Raw genomic sequence first — 19,127 nt, forward strand, 5'->3', positions numbered from 1 at the left:
CCCCTTTGAAGTTGGCAAACGTACACGGCATTGTTCCCAGTCGATGACGGCGAGGTATAAGAGAATGCAGAAGAACGATAGGAACAATATTTCAAACGTTGCGCTCCAACTTCTCGCAGCGTGCACACGCGAGAATGTACGTGCTGTCTATTATGGGCAGTAAGTGGTGCAACGAAGGACAGAGTGGTTTTGTATTAAAAAATGGATGGAAACTATCGAGCGAAGATCTTTTTTTATAGGAAACTTCGTTTTTACGAAGACTTCAAGTTGTAAATCTGTATTAACGAACGAATGAAATTCATAGGAAACTGCGTTTTCGAAAAAGTTGAACTAATAGCGAATTTGTACTAGCAAACGGATGAAATCTTTTAATAGGAAGCCTCGTGGAATGTGTATTAAAAATTTGTCTAATTTAAATGAAATTTAATTGAAATTAATTGAATTAAACTAAATTATAATGAATCAATTAAAATTAATTTAAATCGAAAGTTGTTTCGTTTTCAAAAAGATTGAAACTGAAAATTCCTCGATGGTGAGTTCTACGTTTAAGTTCCGATTTAGGTATTCATCGGGTAGAGTTTTTAATAGACGAAAACATCTACCGACATTTTCACTCGTCAATGTTGCAAGTGCAATCGTTTTGATGTATGATTAATGAAGATACGTCTATTGGGAGCTTTATACGCCAGTAATTAGATGCACGTGCACTCGAAGAACTTTCAAACTCAATTTTCTTGAGAACGAGGTCTTGTATCGCATTATCTTACTCTACATTTTTTATTCTTTTTTGCATGTACAATCATTTATTATTCTTCCTTCTTCTACTACTTACGAGACACGGTAGTTTAATAGAAAGGGAGTGTTTGATGGGCGAAACAGGTTAGGGAATATAGCATAAATGGCCATCGCGTGTGCACGCAATTACGTATGCATAATCGACGACAATTAATATTAACATTATGCTAACGCGGCGAGCATAAAGTAGAAAGATCGTGGGACGTTACTCGGATTACACAGTGCGTAATGTAGGCATGTGTGACACACATGGCCACGTGTTATCTGTAAAATTATGCTACTTAGTGAATAACACGGGCAACGATATTTTAGACCATTTAAAATATCGTATAGCGGATGTTTGCATGTTGGTTGCCAAAAGTTTTCGTAAAGTGCGATTTTCTTATACCGTGTAAAGAGATAAATTCCAAAATTTCAATATAGAGATTCGCTGTGCAAGTATATCGTGTAGTTAGTTCAATTTTCAAAGCAGAGAAAATTTATTGATCTGCGATCTAAAATAAGTTGTTTTTAAAAAGACATATTTATATTATACCATTGCCAACAATTTTTGGCTAACATACGCAGTGGTGTGTAGAAGCTCCTGGCCAAACAGATTTTTCAATTTATATTCTATCTTACAAATTTGTAACAAACGTTGTACGACTGTAGTAAACCTGTGTTTATTTGTTGTACTGTTTTCTTTTACTTGCCTTGCCTTTAAACTCGATATTTAAGTTAAAGTTCTTTAGATCTGGCTAAAATGTTACATTACATATATACAATCAATAAAACGAAAATAAATATACTATTTAGAACTGTATCCGGCTAAAAACGAATAACGTGATTCATATTTTCACCATTCATATTCAAATTGATTTTTCTCTGCGATGCCTAAATTCCGAAACATAAAATTCAGCATTAAATCTGCTGTTCTTTACGCAACTGGACGTATCTTTTTCTCTCTCCTCAGAATGTTTCATTGTAATACTAAAATCGAATATTTAAAAGCCATTTATTTTTGGATAATATCAATCAAAATGAAATATTCATCTCGAGTCACATAAATCTAAGAAAAGCAATAAAATTAAGGTTACACCGTCGCTTGACCGCCACTTAATATATTACACACACACACAATATACAAAAGTTAAGAGAAACATAAGATGGGATTAAAATCATTTAATCTGTACCAATTCCCCTTTCTCTCTGTTCACAGCTTGAAGCTCGAGTGCGAGAAATTGGCCACGGAGAAGATCGAGATTCAGCGACATTACGTGATGGTAAGGAATTACCATTCTGTAACACTAATTCCGGTTAAGTCCGTGCTCTCCTTTCTCCCTCTGTCCCCTAAAGTTTCCTTCTGATCCCTTCTCGCTTGGTCCTTTCTGCCTCTATCTCTACCCCGTTCTCCGTATCCAGGATAATCATGCTTGCTCGACCGCTAAACCACCTCGGCTTCTTAGCATTAATTGCATCCTCGCCGCACCGACTTTACATTGGCCTGTTACGCCGCGCACATTTCCCCTCTGTTCAGGTATACAGTGTACAGGTACACACAGAGCCTCGCAAGGGACACTTACACGCAAACGAACCACGTGTGCTGGCCCGTGTATCTGTATATTTATCTTGCGCACCTACTGTGCATAGCTAATGATTCTAAGAGGGCCAGAGGTTCTCACTGATTGGAAGACCAGTGGTTGGGAAAATCCAGTGTACGAGCGTATCGCATGCGAGCTTCTTATTTGACAAATAGCTTTACTTCAGCAAAATATAAAGGCACAGAGGATGGAGGGAATTACACGGGATTAGCATCAAAGTGCTTTGGCATTAAAATTGGAAAAGTTTGAAAATCTGGAGTTATTCATCTTGGCTTGTGAACTGCCCCCTGTGTGTTTCAAAGCTTTTACAACCGAAAATAATTCAGTTATGCTGTGTAAAAAAAAAAAACATGAAAACTGTCAAACGGGTATTTTCAAGGGTTAAAAACGAAAAACTGCGAAAATAATATTTGACCAAATAATGTTATGCGTTTGGTATATATATAAATTTTTTGTAAGCTTTCAAATGGTTTTTTGCGTTTTCTGAAAAATTTGTTTGAGTTGCCACGCTTTTGAAATACATGTTCGATATAGCAATGGGATCTGACACTTGGAATTTCTATGCAGCGCGTTATAAAATATATGGGGGATATTTATAGGGCCGATTCTAAATATCAAAAAGATGAAAAGCGCTGTTTCAAGCTTACCGTTCCAGTTATAAACAATTCTATTTTACGTTAGAAATATATTGGTATCAATGAGTCAGTTGATAAAGCTTTTTCTCTGTATCTCACTTAGATTTCTGGTTTCTCATTTTTCATCGACATCGGTACATTTCCAGCGCGAAATGAAATCGTTTGTAACTGTCTTCATTGTTTTTATGTTGAGAATTAACCCTCTCCCTTTCTATATATTTTAACCTTTGAATTATATTCCAGGTGATTTAGAAGTTAGAATTCTTGAAAGCTCTCACTGAATCCTGGAAATCCTACGTGTCTCGAGAGATACTTTCAAGTGTCTCAAGTGTGAAATTTTGCTCGTCATAAGATCTTGACATTATTTAGACTATCCGATATTATACATTCATTTTCAATATCAAGGTATTCAATCGATACGCCATAAGGTACCAGCAGTTAATGAGATGAGAAATTAAGGGAGAAATAGAATTCAAGATCTCGAAACATTCAAAATTTAGAAAACTGCGAATCTGAAAGATTGAAAACTCGTCGAGGCTTTCGAGGTTGCAAAGTTTCGGATCGTGTTCGAAACGATTTGCATCTTCATAGTCTCGAAAAGCTTCGAATTATGTACTTGCGAGTTGAGATTCGAACACCCGTTACTACGAACGACCCGTCTTGGGACACCTAATGACAAAGTAATACAAGCTGGATGGAGGCGCGCGAGCAATGCCGAAGGATAATGTAGTTGGCCTCGTTGGCTTGTACCCGAATGCTTTCCAACGATCGACCGCCGTAAACCAGTCTAATTATACCGATCCGCGTGTCCCGCGAGGAAATCCGAGCCGCACTCGCTCGCCGCACGCAAGATGGGATTTATTGCCAGGCGTTTTCATGGTAAATGCCTCGCAGTTAACCCTCGCGAAATTGGACTGCGTGCGTGCACGAGTGCCAGCAAGAGGGAAAGGGTCCACCGAGTGACGTGTGGTTGGAGTTTATTGTGGTCCCGGTGACACAATTAATCGACGCTGATATCGCGACTATCGTTTATTCAGGGCGTTGTAAAATAGGACGTTTGACATTTTTCGAGTGTTAATTTCACGTGTTTCGTTTCTTGCGTGGGATAGAGCGGTTGAAATTTCTAGAAATCGAATGTCACGCGTAGAGAAACGGTTTCATGGATTCTGATTACTGTCTGTGGGTATCACGTATTCGAGCAAGTTTCTTCTTTGATCTTTCATTTTTCACATGTCGTAACACAGATACACTTCGGTTTGTTATTTGGCCAGTGAAAAGATATACAAATTTTGAGTGATAGAAATTTTCTATACGATATAGGTACTTCGTATCAATAATATCACGATTAATAAGAGGAAGATAATTCGTTGCTCTGTTATTGTAAATTCATTTACGACGTTGAAACGTAATAGAACGAAGCATTGTTTCTATCCGTAGCAGTTCTTACGTATCTAGAACGTATACTTGAAATTGTATCTCTTCTGCAGCAAGTGTGCGATATTATTATAAATGAACATAAGTGAATGAGATTTCTTACGAACAAAAGCAATTACTACTTCATTGATAACCCTATTAAAAGGAAACGGCGATAATGTCTAAAACGTAAAAACACTATTGCTATCCTTGTATTTGTCATAACCTAATAATAAAATGATAAATTAAACGCAAAAGATAACAGAAGCAAACAGCAAGGAAAATAACATTCTTACAATTTAATCGTCGTGATTGCGTCTCATACTTCTCTGTCCTACATAACGCGCATAGTTACAGATAGAGAACTATAAGGACATAATATGGCGCCTTGTTCAAGGCCCGTATATCGGTTTGATATACTAATTTATTGTTGTCCCTTGCTATCCTGACGTGGCATTTCGCCTTAGGTTCTGTTTTTCCTCGAACACTCGGATACGAGGGAGTGTCTCTCCCTCGGTCCCTTTCTTGCTGTTCTTGCACAGGGCGTTGTACAGACTTAATTGGCGCGGAGGCGACTAGTTTAAACACGATTAATCAAGCGTACGAGCCAACACGGCTGCCGCCGGAGGAAGTCGCCGTGAAGAGAGAGAGAGAGAAACTCCATGGAGATTTATCGACACGAGCCACGTTGTTCCTCGCGAGGCTTTCTAAGACACGTTCTGTCTCATAATTTCTGTTACCGTGGAATGTAGATTTTGTTGCCCCCGGGACGTTATTATTGCTTGTAACATGCACTAAACGCATTGTTTCCCGCTAACGAATACCAACTTCTATGAACGTCCTCGTAAATATTGCCAACCGTGCTGGCCTTTCGTTGTATCTCTGTTACGTATTTTAATAGGCTGGGATTTTCCATTTTGTCGCGTGTTTTGTCTTATTTACAACAGGGCGAAATATCAGGGATGAATCATTGTCGTTGGAATCTCGTCCTTTACGTTTGGTCGAACGTTTTCTCAGATTGTTTCTGTTACAAGCGCATTATCGATGAAAAGTTTGGGATCAGTTCTCAGTCGGATCGTACCGAGTGTTCGGCTACTTTTGTCATCGATTCGAAATTGATATCAGATCGATGTAACAGATTTTTCACCATAGAATTTTCGGAGATGACAGAATTCCGAGCTGACGTTGCTGTTTTCCGGTTCTTCGCTTCTACGGAGCATGTAAGGTGATTCCAAGCTTTTGACATTTGAGGCAATTAAGGATATACGAACTCAAGCAATGACTATGCAGATGAAAATGATCTCCTAATTGTTTCAACCGGTATATAATAATACAGGCAATTGTCTTTCATATCTATGCCTGTTAATACTCATCAATTGTTACAGAATAGTAGAACGATGATGAAAATTTCCAAAATTTTTAAACGTCCTTCCTCCAAACAGCTTATCCTGTTTCCGCGATTCCATTTCCCTAAGACATCAAAGTCGTTTCTGAATATCTCGAAACGCGTTTAATTCTGCGATTAATCAGCAAGCAACGCGTTTCGACCTATCCTCGTTCGAGTTCTCTAAGGGGAGCCGATCGATTTCTATCCGGTCAATAAAAATTTGTCGGATTGAATTACACCTCGGGCACGCCTTGGCCCGATCATTTATCCCCCCTTAACAAGATCACTCTCCGAGAGCAAAAGAGAAAGAAAGAAAGCTGTTCGAGCAATAGTACCGACGCGGCAGTAAAAAAAAAAGGCCAGGTCTCTAACAAAAGACCGCTTGTTAACTCGCTTAAACGACGTGTACAGAGTACATCTCGGTGGGGTGTCGGTGCCAAGGCGGAGCAACAACGGTGAGACGAGAAGTAGAAGAAGAAGGAAGAAACTAAGAGAAGAGAAGAAGGGCGCGTTGGCGAATCGAGGGAGATCGCGTGCTTTTTCTCGTTCTCTTTGTCGAGTTCATTAACAAGCGCCACGTTAAGGACGCTGGTGTACAGGGGTCGAGGCCCGTCACGTTAATTTGTTGTGCAAGCCATAATGAGTCGCGGAAGTTGGTCCAGAGAGTGCACTACTACTAAGGGCTGCTGCTGCTGCCGCCGCCACCACCACCACCATCACCATCACCGCTGCTGATCGTCGTTGCTGGTTCCTGCTGCTGCAGTTGATCTTAACAACCTCTGCCTCCTGCCCTCTTCGCCTCTGTTGCTCTCTTCCTACCACCGCCGTTTCCTCAGCATGTCCTCCCCCTGTCCCCGCTGTGTTCCTTTCCATCGGTGGCTCGCTTCATCCCCCTTCTCCCTCGGGTGGAATAACTTACTTACGACGCAATTAATTCGCCCGTGTAATTACGGGGCTAATGGCCCGTAAAATTAAGAACCTGTACCTGGCTCTCGAGCGTGTTGCACGCGTTCTACTACCCTTCCCTCTCTCTCTCTCTCTCTCTCTCATCTATGTTCATCGTCTCTTTGCCCTTCATCTTCTATCTATTTCCGTCTTCTTCATACGCTCTCGTATAATTTCTCTCTCCCGCTCACACTCCAATTCGCTCCCTCGCGCAAAATCCTACGTATATACAACCGTCCGCTCCTCTGTCTCTCTGGAGTGTATTCGACTAGACTCGATTAAGTTTATCGCGATTAACGATAATTAATAACGCGTTACCACGGAAAGTGCAGTGCTGCATAGCGTGAGGGAGGGAGAGAGAGAGAGAGAGAGAGAGACTGGGGGCAGATATAGTCGAAGCTCGCTCGCGCCACCGCTCGTTCACGAGATTAATGGTACCCGGGGATGTTAATGACGCGGATGTGCAAGGAGGCGGCGACGTCGGGCAGGTGGTAGCTCGCCACGATGCCTTGCCGTAAGAAAGCCAGAGGATGAAAAAAAGAAGGCGAAGACGAGGGAGAGAAGGATGTAAGAAAAAAAAAAAAAGAAAAAAAGGGAAATAAAGGAGGAAAGGCGAGGAGAGAGAAAAAAGTAACAACGTCGAAATAACGAAGCAAGACACGGACAAATCTGGCAAATGATGTTAAATTGCTGGCAGTGAAGAGACGCCGCGCTGTACGGATGACGCGATGCTAAATGACCGCCGCTGAGCCTCGGAGTTGACTGTTAAGTAATGACGCTACAAAACGGTCTCTTCGGTAAAATGCTCGTTTACCGCAATTATGACCGCCTCATCGCTGCCCTGCTAACGACCACCGTTGATAGCCGATGAAAGACACTTCGCATCGGGAATTCTAGGAGTTTCCTGTGGTGTCGTAAGACGGCAGAATCGACGCCATATTATTATTTTTCAACCGTTTGAACATTGTTTCCGTGGAATTGACGGGACGAATCGCCGAGTTTTCGCGGTATAATAATAAGTAGCGAACGATCTATTGCAGAGAATTCTGTAAACGAGCGACATTATCCTTTCAGACTTTGTAAATTTCTTTCTTGTCCTGTCTTATTATCGTCCTTTTAAATTTTTATCAGATGTATTATAAAAGTTAATTGCGTTGTTCGAGAAAACGTTGTAAACGAGTAACGTTGTTTCTTTAGATTTTTGTAATTCCTTTCAAACCCATCTATTTATTGTCCCTTCAAGTCAGATGTTGTAGTTGGATTCTATGGAAAAGTTCATTGATTTTTAACAGAGAACTCTGTAAAAGAGTAATGTTATTGTTTCCAATTTCTGATAATTCCCATCTATTTAGTGTATTTTAAAAAATGGTCAATATTGTATCGTAATTTCGCTGTTGGATATTTTATAAAGGTTTACTTTATAGAAGTTGGTAATTGTTTCCAGAATGAAATTTCGATATAAAACGAGGAAGAATATTGTGCGAATGTAAAACAGTTAAGTTTTGTGTTTTGATGTTTTCTGTGCAATATTAGAAATTTGTCTCTATCATCGAGGAAACATTGTAGACAGGCATTATATAACTTATTGCTAGTCTGTTATTTCCACTGAAAGCATCAAAATGATGAAACGGCAACCTAATGACATTATACATAATGGAGAAATATATTTCTGAAATAACGGACCGCGTCTTACACATGACGCTTCATTTACATTATTATTTCATCGTATTTGCGAATATAAATCTTGGAAAGCTCATTCGCGCGTAACATTTCTCTCTTATTATACGTTGGCTGCTTTTTAGTTTGGCATTTCAAGTTATCACAGGCCAGCGTAGTTAAGAATTAATCATTGGAAAATCTAATTAACTCTTTGCTTACAAAAGGCGGCTATGCATGCCCTTAATGTGTCATTAACATATTTATGAACTCTATATACAATAATTGTATGTACAGTCAATATATCTTTTAATTACCTGATAATCTCGTATATATTAAAAGGAAAGTGCGGATATTTGCAGCTACATTTATAGGAAATTTAAATGTGTATCGAAGAAATAATAAATAATTCGATTAAAATATACAATCGTATGAAGTTCAAACATGCACGAAATATCCAAAAATATCCATGTTACGATATTTAGAATGTGAGATAAATTTCTGGTCAGTTCCAATCTCTCGTTTCTCTAGTTCTTTTCACAAAAATATGAATTTCCATCGGCATATCCAGTCTATCGATATACACTGCACTTTTGCAATTATATTAAAAAATGCTTCAAAATACGCAATTTAAATAAGAAATTCAACGCTTCTAACGCGCATCAACGACTGATTTCCAAATATAATTTCATCCAATGCAATATAATTGTGCTCTTTTAGTATACACCGTAGCTAAAAAGTTAATAATCCATTTTCATTTAGAAGTTGACGTATTTATAATTTTGATGCATAACCAATTTATGTTCTCTGTTACAGTATTACGAAATGTCGTACGGCCTAAACGTGGAGATGCACAAACAAGTAAGTTCCTTCTACCCTCTGCACCAAGAATTATCATCAATTTTCTCGTCATCATTTCCGACATATAACCGCGATTTTTTATTTATTTATTTATTTATTTAAATTTTACAATTTGTCCAGTAGGGCATTTGGTAAAATATTATAGCTTAGTGGTATAATAATATAACATATCTTCGAATTTGATTGATTTATTTCTTTAGTGTGGTGAGTGTACCGCGATTTTCGACCGGTGTACCATACAAATTTTTCAAACATGCAACACCTGACTATTTACTCAGGCGCATTGAACTCCCTTTTCCCTTAGATTATCAAATAAAAACAACGATATTCTTTCGATATAAAGGTCCTGTCTCGAACCAGCTACCTGTAATATATTTTTCAACGTGTCGCGAGATTTTAGTAATCAGCTTATCCGTGTAAGAAAGGTCGAAAATCGCTGACACGATAGTCCCGTCTCGTTGCACGAAATTCAGAAATCGACCGCGAAAACGCGTTTCGCGTGTGTACACGCGCACTTCCTTCCACTTGCATTGCATCGGGCGACGATCTTTCTTGGCTCGAGACCCGCGCCGGTTAACGTCGCGTGTTTGCCGCAGTCATTAAGCGGGATAAGTTTGTCCCGTGTACACGGCCGAATAAACATTTGCAGCGATGACTCGACGACATGGGGCAAGGCTCTGAGAGAATGCAGCCGCCACTTTCGATTCCGTTTGCGAACATCTATTCCGAGAAGACGTTCCGTTCGCACGATAACTTGGTAGCCCGTACGCGTCAACGTTCTCCGTGTTTAAAAAAATCAGCTTCGCTACGGAGAATCCACGGATTCGTAAATATTGCTCCGTTCGAGATATTGTTTCGTACGATTCGAAAATACGAGGATCGAAGAAATTTTGTTTTAAGATTAGGTAAAGAAGTTTGAAGATTTGCTTCTTAATATATTTCTTAATTATACTTGATAGGTCTACCTTAGAACGTGCGCGTATTTGACAGGTCAATCACGTAAGATTGATATTAATGAAACATTAGTTTGCAACTGTTATTGGAGATAATCGAGTAAAATTGGTTAACGGAATAGTTAAAATTCAGAGTATTCGAATAATTAAACTGTTGCGATAAATATAATCTGCCGGATACAGATCGTTTACCTCTATTTAATTTGCTAGTAAATTTACTTTAAATTTAAGCTAGATTATCTATAACTATTATTAGGAATTTAAATTTATGTATTTCTCACATATCTTTTAAAATGATCATCAAATATGTACAGAATTCTTTTCCAATACACCGTAGAAAATCGAAGAATCGAAATAGAAGGGAACTAATTTCCGGCTCTGAAAGATCTCGTAATGGTTATTAACTATTAAGTTAAAATTTACACAAAGATAAATTTAAATCAAGTTCGTAAAAGTCGTATCTTCTTGCTGTTTTTCTTTTCTGCTTAGTAATTAACATAAATAGCGCGTTCGTCGAATTTTTTGATCAGGCTACATAGGTGCAGTTAAGTTGGTGTACGGCTCGTTTCCTATACACAGAGGACGTAAACTAAGGGATCGGCTCGTTAAACCGGCGAAACCGAGCCGTGACGCGCAGCTTTTCTACGCGTCTCGTTAATCATCCTCCTTATGTCTGGCTGAGTCGCTTATTTCCGCGGTTCCACCGCCTCTTACCAGCTTCTTGCGACGAAAATAGAGACACAGCCCATCCATGCTAGAAATACGCGGGTTCGATGAATATTGCCTGCATTCCGCCTATTTCCTTTACAAAATGTTGTCGAATTGCCGCGGCAAAATATTAATTAACCGGCGGAACAAACAGGTTGAACGATTTTACGGTAGAATTATGCACACATTAATTTTTGGTAAATAACTTTGATCGGATGTAAATATGCAATCGAGCGTAAAACAAATTGAGGGAACGTTAGAAATTGGAAACTTTTGGTCGAGAGGAATTTTTATTGTAATTTTTTCCTTATAATATATTAATATACGAATCGAGTCGATAAATTAATTATACAAATATACATTATATAGTGTGACAAGGTATTACGACAATATGGAATATTATAAGAAAAAGTTTAAAGAATTCCTTTTTCCTCTTTCAAGTCGATATTTCTTAAGAATAGGTGAAATTAAATATCCACGCAGTGTAATGTTTTAGAAGAAAATATTCTAAATCTGTAGTCTCGTTGCTCGAAAAGTTTAGGGTTCTGATATCTGTGTAACAAACACCTACGCTTCGCCAATTAAAACTCCAGCAAGACACAGTCGACGAAACCAAACAGTTGAAACGTAATTTCACAGCGGTGTATCTCGTTCTTTTGTACGTCTAATTTTACCGCATCGCGTGTTAAAAGTGTCCACGGTTAAACACTCTGCTTGCGAAAAGTGAGTGGGCCAAAAATATTTTCCATCTCTCCGGGCAGCTGGAAAGCATGTGTTCACCGCGAAAGCGAAATAAAAGCTTCCTTCCTCTTTTATGCACTTTGTTGCCGGCACGTTTTACTACGCGTAGCTCTCACGCGTCGACCGATCACCCACTGTGCCAAGTTAAAAAAGCGACGAACCGTGACCCGGGTCCCTCTTACACTATTCAATGAAAAACTAATATTATCAGTGAAACTGTACAAGTCACGTGTTACAAATTACCAGTGCTACTGCTAATTCTTATGTACAACAGCCACCGCGTTTGATGATCTCGCGAATCCAGATCTTTGAGTAAATTTCACAAATTACGAGTCTAATTTCTGGCGGAAATTTATAAAATTATAAGATAGAAGTTTGTAATTACAACTCGTAACTTGTCAGTTCATTGACATTATTTATACGATTTAATTTGATATTTTTACTTTGAGTGAATAATTACGAATCCATATGAAATTTAAACGCTTCCCCACTATTTTGAGATTTCCAATTTTAATCTTAACATTTCTAACACGCAGTATCGCGAATCGAGATTTTTGAGTAAATTTCACGAATTACGATTCAGCCGATCATCTAATTTCTGGCGGAAATTTATAAAATTATAAGATAGAAGTTTGTACTTACAACTCGTAACTTGTCAGTTCATTGACATTATTTATACGATTTAATTTGATATTTTTACTTTGACTCGATAATTACGAATCCATATGAAATTTAAACGCTTCCCCACTATTTTGAGATTTCCAATTTTAATCTTAACATTTCTAACACGCAGTATCGCGAATCGAGATTTTTGAGTAAATTTCACGAATTACGATTCAGCCGATCATTTAATTTCTGGCGGAAATTTATAAAATTATAAGATAGAAGTTTGTACTTACAACTCGTAACTTGTCAGTTCATTGACATTATTTATACGATTTAATTTGATATTTTTACTTTGACTCGATAATTACGAATCCATATGAAATTTAAACGCTTCCCCACTATTTTGAGATTTCCAATTTTAATCTTAACATTTCTAACACGCAGCATACGTAACATTACTTCAAATGCTAAAAAAAATAGTAGAAAAAAGAAAAAATTATTGCTCTAAAAACTACATGGATAAATAAATGATAAATTTATTTTGAAAGACAGCGAATTAATTTTTACACCTAACGTTATTACTTGATAAATTATTGCGCAAGATTGTCCATATATTGTTGTTTTTATATAAATATTAATCGGGGACGAACGTTTCTCGTTAACCTCGAACCTTTGTTCCTTTTACAGGCCGAAATATCGAAGAGACTGAACGCTATCATCGGACAGATCCTGCCCTTTCTGTCTCAGGAACATCAACAGCAAGTTGCAACCGCTGTTGATAGGGCGAAACAGGTCACGATGACGGAGCTGAACTCCATAATTGGGGTAAGTGCGCGTCATGCTCCGTAATTGACTAATTTTCCAACAGAGGAGAGCGGTTGTTCGATCAGCATTACGCGTCAGGATATCGCAACAGGTGCATCGTGAAATTACGCGTTTCCGTCGAGGAAAAGGTTTAGTAATGATCTGTCAGTTTCAGTACCTCGGATACAATCGAGTGGACGTTTAAAGGATCGCTTTAAATAAGTTTTATCGGTGTCGTAAATTTTTTCATTGAGATATAGTCGAGCTTTCGTTAACCTTCATCCTCTTCGTCGTGTTGATTCGAACCGTTGCGATAAACGCGAAAGTGCAATATTGCTACGTGTCGTTTTATTATTTGTAAATCATACGAATGATATTCGTATGCTTGCCGATGTAGAAATACAAACGAGTCACAATTAAATTTTTTTATTAGGTTGTACATTTTACGTACGATTCGCCTTTTCCAATTGGACCACACGTCCAATAACTTCAATTTAGTCATATAAAAAATGTATGGAATTTAGCCTGTTGTACACTTTCATAACCAAAGAGTAACACCGTTTGTTACTCTTGTAAGATACGTATAAATAACTAGACTTTATCTTTATGCAAACCCATATTCTCGAGAATATGATTAAAAAAAGCTAGAACTCGGCTAGAAAATTGTTCTACCTACCAAGTATTATACAAATCACTATACTTGCATGTTTTATACGTTTTTTCATACCATGTGCATTCTGCGCAATTTGGTACTTTCACATTATAAATGCATAAAGATCGGCAAACTACCCAGAACCCATGTACACAGAATGATCGTTTCAACCCATCCCATACACCTCCTCTTTTCTCATATCTACCGTATCTTCCGTATCTTCAAAGCGAAGTATCGCATGTTGCACTTAGAAGCCACAACATGATCTGCGATATTTTGGCGACGAAAAAAAGATGGGTGCACACGCAAAAACCTACCGCAGCAGGCAAAACGCGAGACAATTTTACACGCGACCAGCCGTTTATTCGGCGAGCGGGTAATTTAAGGTCGTTAAGTCGGGTGAATCACCCTTGCGTATCCATTACCTGACCTGGACGAGTCGCAAACGCGTTTCCACTTAAAAAAAAAAAAAAGAAAAGAAAAAGAATTTTTTTCCCGCCACCCAAGATCGCGTACGTCCGTCGTTGTCGAGCGAGCTTCAATTTACATAATAGTCCACCGAATCTAACCGCGCGACCGTGTGTACTCGTGCAAGCTGAAAAGGGAATGAGGTGTAGGTAAGCCGAGTCCTTTCTTCGCGTCTCGTGTACGACAGACTTCCGGTGGGAAACGTTTTTCTCATACTCATAGGCTGCATGCCGGTGATAGCAGGGTCGACGAATGCGAAATTGGCATTCGACCGCCGCGGCACGTATAATTGAGTTCCGTGTCGGTTCTCGCGTGCACGACTTGAATAATTCCCGATCGCCTAAACGAATGCACGGTCCTCGTGGCCCCGGACACGCTTGAATTACTCTTTCTGCACGTGCGCAGCTACATGCGCGTTAAAAACACCGCAGGCTAAAGGGAAATTTAGTAATCATATACGGCGAGCAGAAAAACCCAGTACGAGGGATTCTTTTTAAGAAATGGTGATTTGTTTGTATTGCGATATGAGAGACGCAGAAAATCGGAAACATATACTGTGCGACTACACAATGTATTTGTATATAGAGATCAGACCAATCGCACCGAGAAGCAAGGAATGGGCAGAAATAGTAACAACAAACCGAGAAACATATATGACAACTGGCAAACTTCACGAAGGGAAGCAGAAAGTTGGATGCTTTCCGCATGAACGAACAGAGAAAAGAGGAACAGGAACGAAACACCAAAGACTGAAAGACTGACACGTAGAAGATGTATAGGATGGGACAGAATAAAGTGCGATTTTAAAAAAGCTGTAAAAAGGAGCAATCAATTTTTCGAAATGTTATTTTCACCGCCTTCAAATACGTAAAAAAGTATTAAAGAAAAATAAATATTAGAATGGAAAAGTAACTAATTTTTCAAAATAACTCTGGTAATATGACGTCCGCTCAAGCATACACATGCTTCCAGCCGGGCTCTCAAGTTATTCGTTACATTCCGCGGCATTGCCAGTGGAATTTGAACCACTTCCTGTCTGGAAATGGGCCTCGCCACTCATCCCTGAATTATTTGTAATGTCTTGATTAATTAAATTTAAAAATTCTTCACGGAACCGTCTTCGGTTCGCATTATCTGTTCCTTTAAGAGCCTGAACCATTTGGATTTCGTACGGATGATTATTGTGTAAAATTCATCTAATCGTTCTATTGGAAATCCTAAATGTAGCGCTGTGCGCTGGCGAGCCAAACGACGCGGGCTTCTTCCGATCGCAACTCTTACACGCTGTTACATGTTGTTTTCGGGTGTACTCACTGTTTTTGGTCTTCCAGGCGTTTTTCTCGTCGTTGACGAAGTCTCTTCAAACCACCCATGTTTCAGTCTCGACCCATTTTTTAATCAGACGGCATCGGTCTGAATGTTAAAATGGTTGCGGAAAGCATCGTTTTGATAAAACGCTTTGGCAGTATACGCGCGATGCTGAAGAGGGGTCCGCCGCTCCATTGATACAGCGTCCCCACTCTCTCCCATCGACACAATACGATTGCCGCGCTTTTCAAAATCGCTCTTTATTCTGCCCACCCTGTATAATAACACGTGTAATAAATTAAGATATTGATCTACCTAGATAAATAGCATAAAAGGAATAAACTCAGATAAAAACGAAATGCAACGAGCGCCCATACATACGAAAAGACTGTAACAATCATAAGCTTCGATACAATAAACGAATACAATAGGATACGATATAATATACGATATGGGAGAAATTTATTAGTTGCATTTAATAATATTTTATTTTGTTAAGGTTTCATCTCGTAATAGAGAGAGAGAGAGAGAGAGAGAGAGAGAAAATGCGTGGATGGATATATTTATAATAGAAAATATATTTAAGCAAGTTTAACTATAAGTACAATGTGTATGCTAGTCCAGATCCGCAGGCTGGCAGCTTTACTTTACGAAAGAGCTTCGAGGCCATGGGTCTATGGGTATTTACTCAATTACAGAAAACTGACCTGTCTGTACCTTGTTGCAGCATCTGTGCAAGGCATGTTCCTAGAAAACTATAAGGCTGAGAGGCCCTTTAAATTGATTTAGTGATAAACAATACTGAATGGTTTCAAGGACTAAGAAAACTAAGCTTCAGAAAAGATGTGGAGTTTTCCTAGAAGTGGGACCCACTTCAACGTATGTTAACACTTTGACTACCACGTCGAAATCACATGTTTCGATCAGGACGCTACGGGAGTATTTTTATTATTCAAATAGTAAAATAATAATAAATTGATGATATAGGACAGCATCCTTCCCCAAAGGACCCTGGCGCCTTGCTAACAGTCGATAGCGACATATTATAACAAGGCTTCGTTTATTTCAACAAACCATTCGCATTCGTTATTTCGTCGTAAGCAAAACGTCCAGAATATATTGTTGAAACGTGTAGAAGATATTAATAAGCAGTATTTGTTCATTCTGTGTATAATAGTAAAGAATGTGCACACTTCTAACTGTGCGACACGAAATGCAGAAGAAAAAAGGGCAAGCGTACCTTCTGTCTTTATTTTTTTTTTATTTGGAAGTAGTTTATAATCAATTCTCATTGAGAATTATAAGTAAATTATTCTGACGTGGTGACGTTATAGAAAATGAAAGTTTCTTTCTCCGTGTAAAACTTGTACAGGGTATGTGAGTCTGATAGGAGTTGATTCTACGAAGCTCGTAGGACTAAGCTTCGCTCGTTTCGAATCGTCGAATCGGTTTAGCGAAGATAGTTGGAAGACAAAGACGATATCTTTACATAATATTACATCCTACTAGATTTTACTAAATTTTGATAACTAGATTCTACCGTAAAGGGACGATAATTTGTTAATTCTAAATTAAATATAAAGTCGAAGAATGCGCGAGCAAATTGATACGCTGCATTTTCGCGTAATGGACAGGCAGCGGACAAGCGGCTTTCATTTTCTATAACGTAAATAATAAATGATTATCGTATGTTTGCTTCTAGCTGAATCTAATGTTTAAATCTAGAGAGTAATGTCTTTTTAGTCTGCGGATCTGATCCGTCGTGTCAAGTAATTGAGTAACTAGTGGGTTTTGGTGGTTGTTAATTCTTATGTTATATCTATTATTGAAATTATTATTGAATTTAACTGTAGGTATCTTAAGGTCGCGATTTATTGTTTCGTTAAGTGTACCTTTTTTTTATTATTTATTTATTTACATTTTACAATTTGTCCAGTAGGACATTTTAAGCAGAGAGTGCTTTTAATTTTGCAGAGAGTGCTATAAAAAATATTAAACAGTTAAGATCAAAAATTGCTAAGAATCGGACCAAAAAGGTGACCACCTATTGTCCAGATTGTATTGATGAACCACATTTATGTTTAAAGTGTTTCAACACAGTGCACCGTTAGATGCAAGATTTTTTTTATTTATTTATTTGTTGAAATTACAATCAATTCTCGCGTTGAGAATTTTCAGTAATTAGATGCAAGATTTGTTCTCATTTCTTTTTATTGATGTTCTAATAAAAATGTTTAATTGTTCAATGGGGCACTTTTTATTTCAAAGTATCTTCTATTTATCGCTTATATTCAAAATGTCCCAACCGTCAATTTTCATTCAATTTTTACAATTGTAAGAAGTTCAAGCGTTCCGGTCACTAATGACCACCGTGATCACAGGAGAAACTGTCATTATGACCAACGTGTCGGTCAAAGCGTTAACAGGATTCAAGTAAGTTTATTAATCGGAGTAGTTAATTCAACTTTGCACGGTTCAATAAAAATTGATCAAATTATGCTTGTTTGTTTCCCTTTCTTTTTCTTTTGTTTTGTCTCATCGCGAGATGCGTTTGACGTAAGACTGAATGAAACGATATATGTAGATAAAGAAAGTTAATTGAACTTCGTCTGGCTGATATCAAATTTGTCGGCGATCGAAGTATCTTTACCGGAATGGGTCAGATTAATTTTTGACGGTCGAAATGCTTGTAACGAAGCATCATAGAAATTCGAATGCCGGCTGTTAATTATACCAGTTGTTTTCTACAGAAAAAAGAAAACTGTTGCTTTCGATTTCTGATTTCGACGTGCGATTTCTTCTGCCATTGAAATTTACTACGTCATTACCACGAGTCTGCCATAAAAACCGACCAACCCGCCAGAAAAATAAAAAAGAGCCATCGAACGTTATCTGGTCCGATCACCGCAGACAGAATCAGGCTCTCGTTGGGGCGTCCTCGATTTAACGAGCGCAGGCCTGACCGCTAGAAATCGTCGGATCGAGGTCGTGACACAAACCGCAATCTGCAGTTGCGTAATACGCGTCATCGGCATGTGGGGACGCATAATCAGCGCGTGCACTCAGCGCCGGCCAGTGGCTAATACAAGGTGAAGCCGGCAACGTTACACGTGCACATGCACTCCTCTGGTTCGCACATGCGGTTAGCGCATGCTGATGTACTTACCAAGGGGAGACGTTCCAATGTTTCCAGTTCTATCGTCGTAGGGTTGGAACATGCTAAATAAAGACGCGAAAACAAGGTAGAGATAAATCGAACGAGATAGAGTAAGGTACACACATATACATATAAATATACAAAAGGAAAGCGTAGTGGAAAGCAACGACGAACGCAGAAGAGAGACAGAAACGGACAGGGCAGAACGGCAGGGGCCAAAGGCTGAAGGGACGACAGAGGCAAATAGACATAAGCGCCAACCCCCATGAATATGTATTACTCGGTAAACAGGGGTTGAATCAATATTTCGTTTAATAACACTGCACGCTGGAACGCAATTCTCCCTGCCCCGTTTCTCCTATCTCGCTTCCACCGTTCCTTGTCTCCGCTGTATCCCATTGCACCTCTCTGTTTCACCCTGTCTCGTTTCGTTCCCCATTTCCTCTTCTTCTTGCACC

General features: G+C 38.8%; 1 protein-coding gene across 1 annotated transcript in view; it reads left to right on the forward strand.

Moving 5' to 3' along the window:
• The window catches only part of LOC117234271 (protein groucho-like), an 83,280-nt gene that overhangs the window by 39,992 nt on the left and 24,161 nt on the right, over positions 1-19,127 (forward strand). Inside the window, exons 4-6 of the mRNA XM_033495317.1 lie at positions 1,994-2,057; positions 9,228-9,272; positions 12,968-13,105. Coding sequence (XP_033351208.1) covers positions 1,994-2,057; positions 9,228-9,272; positions 12,968-13,105 — 247 coding nt within the window. The remainder of the gene's footprint in view (positions 1-1,993; positions 2,058-9,227; positions 9,273-12,967; positions 13,106-19,127) is intronic.

Source organism: Bombus vosnesenskii, unplaced genomic scaffold (assembly GCF_011952255.1).
Source record: "Bombus vosnesenskii isolate JDL3184/JDL3185 unplaced genomic scaffold, Bvos_JDL3184-5_v1.1 scf7180000013304, whole genome shotgun sequence".
Lineage (NCBI taxonomy): Eukaryota > Metazoa > Arthropoda > Insecta > Hymenoptera > Apidae > Bombus > Bombus vosnesenskii.